Raw genomic sequence first — 7,835 nt, forward strand, 5'->3', positions numbered from 1 at the left:
ATTTCCAACATGTTGTAATTTCTCAGCCTCTACTTATCCTTCCTGGGTGGAAGCCAGAGGGCTAAATCGTGGTTGTTTTTTTTTTCCAAATATTAACATTTTACCATGTTTTGTAAGGATTGTGGGGCTAGGTGGACTGGAAATGTAAATTAACTGGCTTAAACAATATTGTGTTTTTGTGTTCAGACCACACAAAGGATTTTACAATACAAGCCACATTCACAACCCAAATGCTCACCCACACACACATTCAGAACTTTATTGATTGCACTGTAAAACCTTTATTTGTCTCACACATCCATACCTACAGCTAATTTAGAATCACCAATCACCTAGCATGTCCGTCTTTGGAAGTAAGCCAATTTTGGTTTTTTGTTGTTGTTTTTTTGTAAACACACCATTCAAATGTTTTTTTTATTTACATACTGGTCTGGATAATTCTGAATTTGGTGAATGCAACCATGCACACAGAAAACCTTTACAATGCCCTTCATTATCACATCATACAATATGCAACTATGTGCTTAGCAAGTTACAAACAGAGCTTTATACCATATGAAGACACATTTTTGGACACTTTAAACAGCCTTGCACTACACAAGGTTTTGATCTGTGTACACGTTCTTTCCTTAAAAGTTGAAATATCAACCAGCTGAAATCCAATCAATATCTACGTATGAATTTACATAACATATAAATCACACAACAAATGGGATTGTTTAGAGTATGTACACACAACTACATTTACAATAATACAATTTGTGAAAACCTAAAAAGGTGTTGGTGTCATCATCTTTATAACAAACTGCACTTAATATAACAAAGCACAAAGTGTATAATAAAAAGTAACTTTTCGGTTGACTCGAAAATCATACAATGATTCTGTTTTACACGTTTCAAGTATCTGAAGAACATGATCGCAGAGTTTTACCAACCTCAACAGGCAATAACACGATAGAAAAGATGCTAAATATCTGAACTTTCTGCGACCAAGCATGTCTTTGAAATGCTGTGGCAACAAAAAGGACCTTTCAGACAAAGCTGTGCTATAGAACAGTAGCCGGTAATTAAAACGAAAAACAACTCACATTTGACCAGCAAAATTAGCGGTAAACTGACTTTTGGTGTTATGCTGTGGGCCTATATCAGATTGAAAGAAATCTGCATTAGAACCAATTCAATTTTGACAAATAAAATTTGTATTTTATGTACATTGTTTAAATCTCCAACCAAAAGAAATCTACCGCTTGTTTCTTCTTCTTTTTTTCTGATCAAAACAGTCACAAAATGCACCCCTGGCCACATGTTTTCACCATTAAGCAACTAAAAAAGCAATGGCTTGTGGTTAAAGGATCAAAGCAAAGCAAAAGCGGGCTCCCTAAATAAAGGAACAATCCTCTCTCCGGGAAGAAATGAAGTGAGCGTGGGCCTGTCAGCGGTGTGGCTGGAAGGCTGCCAGTGCTGTTAGGTGGAGGACATTTCCATGGTGAGTAGGTACATGCACACTTTAGAGTAATAAGGTGATGGAGTGAGATGGAAGCTGAGAGGACTGGGGATGTGCTGCTGGGATCCACCCACGAGGACAGGTTCGGTCCTTTTATTAACGGACAGCCGAGTGAGAGAAACCCACTGTTCTGCAGACGCATGATTTGGGGGGATTTTGTTTACACGACGGCTGAGGGGTTTAGGGAGGGATCTGTGAGTGCCCAGGCAGAGAGAGAGAGAGCGGGGAGAGGGGGGGTCACAACAGAGTCCGTTCTCTTTGAGATGAGTTTCTCTCTTGTTTTCTTTCTGCCTCGCCCTGTTCTGTCAGTCAAAGTCTCCTCAGATTGTGCTCCTCTGTGCAGGAGCCTTTCCTCAAGGTTATGTCGTCCACGGCCATCTCTCCGCTCCTGCCTCGCCCGCGCTCCCCCTTCAGGATCACCTGATGAACAGCAGTAAAATGAGGCACACTGAGGTATTCTTACATAGGAACAGGAACATAAAGTATGAACATTAAATGATGTTAGATGTTTAAATATTTTTACTTTATGAGAGACTCATTTTTTTATATTTATTGTTATACTTACACTTTCCAGGCCTGTGCCCCATAATGTGATCTGGGTGTGTCTCCAGCCATTTCCACCTGTTCGACCCCAGACTGCTGGACTGTACTGCTTTCCCTTCTTCACAAACACTTGGAGCATTCCCACATGGTGACCTGCCAGCTTGTGCCGGAATGACAAGCACAGATTGCCGTCATTCCAGGGAGGGATAAGGGGGAGGACCAGCCGCGCTCCTCGTCCAGTCCTCTTGTTTCCTGCTTCGGGTATCGTTAGGTAGCGTCCACCTGCGGATGCAAGTCACAGATTTTCAGTCAGTGATGACATGGTAATCTAAATTTTCACAAAAAAAAAAAAAGAGTAAAGACTGAGTTGTGTTGATAAGATTAAGCTGCATGAGCTTCCTGTGAGAAGGCTGTACTCTGAAACTACTTAATAAAATAATCAATGTTTGTGGCTTTGCCGTTTTTTTTCTAAATGTCATGTTGTTTATCACCTATATCACCATCAGTCTGTACACAGTGCAGAAAAATATAGAAGCAAGAATCAGGGATTTGGTTTGAATGCACTTCAATTGAGCCAAACAAAGTTGAAAGACAGATCTGAGAGAAAATTTGTTGAAACAGACCAGAAGAACTAAAATGAACACAAAAATGGACAAAACTCTCTTTCCTTTAGCTTTGTTTTTGGGATGCATGTGCATTTTTACTGCCACAGAAACTGGTTTCTATTTCACCATGTATACCATCACACATACCTGTCATTTAAAAACATTTTTATTGGCGTTATTTTCTAGAATCCCGATGCAAACTTCTGATGACAATGTTTCCCTAGTGGTTTCTAGAAAGCCACATTGTGTTTTCCTGTCACTTTATTGCTGTCACTTGAAGAATAGTAAAAAGAAATATACACACCAGCCAATTCAATAGGTACACTTTCGAAACTGCTTGTTAACACAAATATCTAACCAACCAATCAATGGCAGTGACTCAGTGCTTTAAGGCATGTAGACATAGTCAATATGATCTGCTGAAGTTCAAACTGAGGATCAGAATCTGGGTCCAAGGACTTGCTTGTCAGGACTATATGATGAGCAAAGATTTCCTTCACATACTGCTACACTACGCTTGAAAGTGCATTATGGTTTTCTGATAAGGCTCCATCTGTCAACCAGTGGCTGCTACAGTCTGTGATATGTATTGTGCCAATGGAAGCCTTCTCTACAGCACTTAAGGACAAACCTTTCCTTTTCTATCGCACATGGGACCCTTTTTTGGCCCATCTGGACACTCCTTCTGCTCAGAGGTTGAAATCGGGCTTACGGGATTTAGCCTGGCAACAAAGGGACAATTGTTAACCTTTTTCATTGTCTATTACTATTGCTGTTGGGTTTTTCTTTCTACCTCCCAGGTCCTGCTATACATGTAGATGCATCTTTGTCCTGTATATGTATATGCTGGTGACTGCTGTTTTCCTGCTTTGCAATTAAAAGTTCAATAAAAAAAACAAAAAACAAAAACTGAGGATCAGAATGAGGAAGAAATGAGATTTAAGTGATTTTAAACGAGGCATTTCGTTGATGCCATATTTGCTGCTCTTGGCTGCATGTGATTTACTGTACTGGGATATTTCTCCACAACCATCTCTCGGGTTTACAGAGAATGGTCTGAATAAAATCAAAACACATGAGAGTGGCAGTTCTCTGTGTAAAGTAAAGCTCTATTGATGTCATAGATGACATGAGAATGGCCAGACTCAGACGGTATAGCAACTCAAGTCATATCAAAATAACGCAAAGGTCATCTCTGAACGCACAACATGTGGAACATTGAAGTAGATGTACTACAGGAAACCGAGGCTACAATTCCCAAGGGCTCATTCGAATTGGACAATAGAAGACTGGAAAAATGTCGCTTAACTCTCCATTTCTGCTGTGACATTTAGACCAGCGGTCCCCAACCTCGGACTGGTACCGGTCAGTGAGTCGTTTGGTACCGGGCCGCGAGAGTTGAGGCTCAGGTGTGAAATGTATAGTTTTTAGGGTTTTTATTGGTTTTCAGCGTTATTTTGTTATTGTTTTTAATCGTTAACACGGTTTTCCTTGGTCTTTTCACGTGTGTTATGAATAAATCTTCTTTTTTTCGGTACCGGTACTAGTTTTATTTTGTTGTATTTATACACCTTAAAGGCCGGTCCGTGAAAATATTGTCGGGCATAAACCGGTCCATGGCACAAAAAAGGTTGAGGACCGCTGATTTAGACGATAATGTCAGAATTTGGCTGAACATCCATCCATGCTTTCAAACATGAAAGCATGGATGCTGTGTTGTATCAATGGTTCAGGCTCGGTGTGATGGTGTGATGGTCTGAGGGACAGTTTCTGGTAACACCATGAGCCTCAGCCTTCCTGCATATTGTTGCTGACCATGTCTGTGACTACAATGTGCTCATCTTCTAATGTCTTCCAACAGTCAATCAATCAGTCAAGGCTTTATTCACCACGTGCAGGTTGCCCTGCAGTGAAACACGCCATGTCACGAAGCTCAAATGATTTCTGTTTTTTGAACATGACATTGAGTTCACTGTACTCAAATGGCCTCTACAGTCACCTGATCTCGATCCAATAGAGCACCTTTGGGATGTGTTGGAACAAGAGATTCACATCATCGATGTGTAGCCAAAAAACTGTATCAACTGTGCAATGCTGTCATGTTTTTGTAGTGTACTTGTTTTTGTTTTCCTGTAATTGTGGTTAATTTATCATTTAAAACAAACATGGTATATAAACACAACTGATACTTATGTTTCTGTGCATCAAAATCTCCAAAATACATATACAGTATATAGATACTAGACAAACCCTTGACCCATTTATGTTTCTTTCCCTCAAAATACATCTAGTGGCCCTGGCAACTAGATGTATTTTGGAGATTTTAATTTATGCATTAGTTAGTGATAGTTGAGCTACAGTTTTAAAAATTTAAAGGCGATAGAGCCTCTGAGTATTAGCTGATTAATGCTGATGTATTTTGCTTATACAGCATGTATGGCTGGTGTTAACTGCAGGGGGTGTATTAAGTATCTGCAGGCACACAGAAGCTTTCTGCATAAATTATGAGCGCTCTCCAAATCTATGCCAATCCTCTAATGGGCATGAGTGTTTGCCCGTGGCTGTCGATCAAAGTACTTAAAGGGATGAACAGTAAATAATTACATGCTTCATAACACACTGGGGATTTTGCAAAAAACTAGGCAGACACACGCACACATATATGTACAGTATAGCTAAGCGATTATTTAAGTGTTCTGATTAACATTAGTAGCACAGAGAGGTTACTGCAAATTGAAATGTTGTCCATTAAAAGGAATTTCTCTAAGTCAGCACTTAGCTTATGATTAATTCTAAATGATTGGTCAGGGATGTTATAGGTCTGGGGAAAGAAAAAACTTTTATTGCCTTTGTGAAGAAGCTCAGACTTTAGCTGAAATGAGGCCTCATTCGGAATGTCTGAAAACACTAATAACTGCAAGACTAAACAATTTGCCAAAGGAAACCAAACCTAGTTAAACAGTTCCAGTACACTGCACCTTTAAGCCTTCTCACTACCCGTAGAGAGTCCTCTTAACATAATTCACTATGTCTTCTCCTCGTCTGAACCCACAAAGTAACGGTGTTGTATTCCTATTTAATGTGAGCCACAGGTATCCCTGATGGGTCACGTAATCTACTTCTCATTTGCATCGCTTTGCAGAGTGAAGCGCTAATCTCCAGAGGAGACAAACGACTTCCCTGGAGTGATTTCACCTTGACCTGTAATTGAGTAGAAGCTACTTAGATTGCCAGAGTGTGAGTTTGCGCGTGTGAAGCAGCACGGCTCGTGTTATTTCTAGTTCCTGCCAATAAAATAAACACTTTGCCGTATTACAAACGTTTGACTGAGGAGAATCAAGTTGCCCTTCAATTACCTGACGGATCAGGCGTCGTCTCCCAGTGCAGGTCCCCGTCTTTGTCCCTGATCCAGCCACAAAGACCATCATCAAAGGAGCAGCTCAGATACCCCGACTCTGAATAGAAGAAAAAAAACACACACTTTTCAGAGAAGTGGAGGGCGCACACACTTGCACGAGGCGTCAGTCTGCTCTTTGTAATGCTTCACAGTAACCTTGCTTTTTTTTGCCTCTAACTTCCCCAGGAGCGAGAGGACTGGCGAAGCTTCTTCTGATGAACAAGATGATACAATAAAAGCATAAACATTTGTTGTAATGTTGTAATCTCTCTGAAGAGATCTGATGCACTGGAGAAAAATGAATTGGAAATGGAGCTGCACAAATTACGAGCAGAAGTGCATTCATCTATAAAAATAAGAGAAAAATATCATAAATATTTACATGAGCTGCAGGAACTGCTGATGTCATTGTGTTTGTAAGTGAACACAAAGACTACTGTTTGCATGCCTTGCATTGTAATTAAAATACATCGTGGTTACAACACAGCTGTAATATTCAGTGACTGATGATTTCTAAGATCCCAGTGATGATGCCCAGACAATAACATTAAGGCAACACAGGCAAAGCAGCTGCTGTAGCATGCAGGCGCTGCGGTACAAATTGGTTCGATGAAAATAACATCCATCATTTTGTCCCTGAAACAGAATTTCCAAGAAAAAAGAAAAAAAAAATGCCAGTTCATTTTCTGAGCCAATGAAAACGCTCTGTGCCTGTGACACGGCGTATCAAATGATACACCCAAACCACAATAAACACACAACTAAATCATTAGGCAATCTTTGCTGCATACCATTGACATCAATAAATCACATTGAGCAAACATGACAGGAGAAGCCATCTCCTCACAAACGCTTGTTGTTCTGGGAACCTCCTTAATAACTCAAGTATTACGAAGGTTTTGGGCGAAGCTGTGATGTGCTTCAAAATGGTCAATTCATCATTCAAGCAGTCAAGCAATCAAGCTGGCGTAATGCAAAAAGTGGGAAAAGTCTGGCACCGCTTTCTGGGCTGCGAGCCATTATTTAAACCGAAACGACCAGATGTCATGTGTCACCCCCTGGTGAAGGCCCTATCAAAACACATCTGGTCACTGTAATACCTTCACCCTCTGCAGCAGCACTGCGGGAGATGATTGTCAGTTTCATTTTGGTCACGGTAAATGCGGCTCGTCCATCATCATTCGAGCTCAATGAGCAGGGCTCTTGCTGATTGTCTCTGTCAAATGTGTTTTGTTTACCTGGGTCATCCTTGGCTTCGTCTGCCGTGTTGCCGAGCTCAATGTCAAAGTCGATGTCGAGGACTGTGTTGCCACTGGGGTTCCGGGGGACTGAGAGGAAAGAGACAGAGAAACAGAGACAAAGGCTTAGATAAAGGATTAACAAAGGTATTATGTTTGTTCACTAACGTCTGCTTGTGGCTGTTATATCCCTTTGTTTCATTACTCAAAGATTTTACACGGCGAAATCAATGTCATGGCTTAGCACCTCCATAACCAATGCCAGTCACATTTAATAATAGGCAAGACTCCAGAGACTGGAATACCTGAGAAAAACCTGTAGCAACACTAGAGGTCTAATGTGAGTCATAAAGAGGAAAAGGAAGATGGCTCATCTGATGCAACATCTGAGCAAATGTTACGGCTGCACACCTAGCAGCTTCAGTACACGAACCTACACGAGGTACACGGCCTCTCCTTAAATAGCCTCTTTCCTTGTCCGATGGTGTCACCCTGACCAAAATATCACAGACTGAGCCGAGTCATTAAAGGTCAAGTGTGCGCCGGAG

At 40.9% G+C, this 7,835-nt stretch overlaps 1 protein-coding gene across 6 annotated transcripts in view; it reads right to left on the reverse strand.

The window, feature by feature from the left end:
• Window positions 1-261: 261 nt before the first annotated feature.
• npnta (nephronectin a) overlaps window positions 262-7,835 on the reverse strand; it is a 56,894-nt gene continuing 49,320 nt past the window's right edge. For all 6 annotated transcript variants that reach the window (XM_005940013.3, XM_005940014.3, XM_005940016.3 and 3 more), the window contains 4 exons: window positions 7,288-7,377; window positions 6,009-6,107; window positions 2,070-2,329; window positions 262-1,924 (listed from right to left, as the gene is read on the reverse strand). In XM_005940013.3, the coding sequence (XP_005940075.1) occupies window positions 1,814-1,924; window positions 2,070-2,329; window positions 6,009-6,107; window positions 7,288-7,377 (560 nt within the window). In that variant the 3' untranslated portion in view covers window positions 262-1,813. The remainder of the gene's footprint in view (window positions 1,925-2,069; window positions 2,330-6,008; window positions 6,108-7,287; window positions 7,378-7,835) is intronic.

This window comes from Haplochromis burtoni, unplaced genomic scaffold (genome assembly GCF_018398535.1).
Source record: "Haplochromis burtoni strain Fernald_Lab_line unplaced genomic scaffold, NCSU_Asbu1 Contig_277, whole genome shotgun sequence".
In the NCBI taxonomy this organism is placed as follows: domain Eukaryota; kingdom Metazoa; phylum Chordata; class Actinopteri; order Cichliformes; family Cichlidae; genus Haplochromis; species Haplochromis burtoni.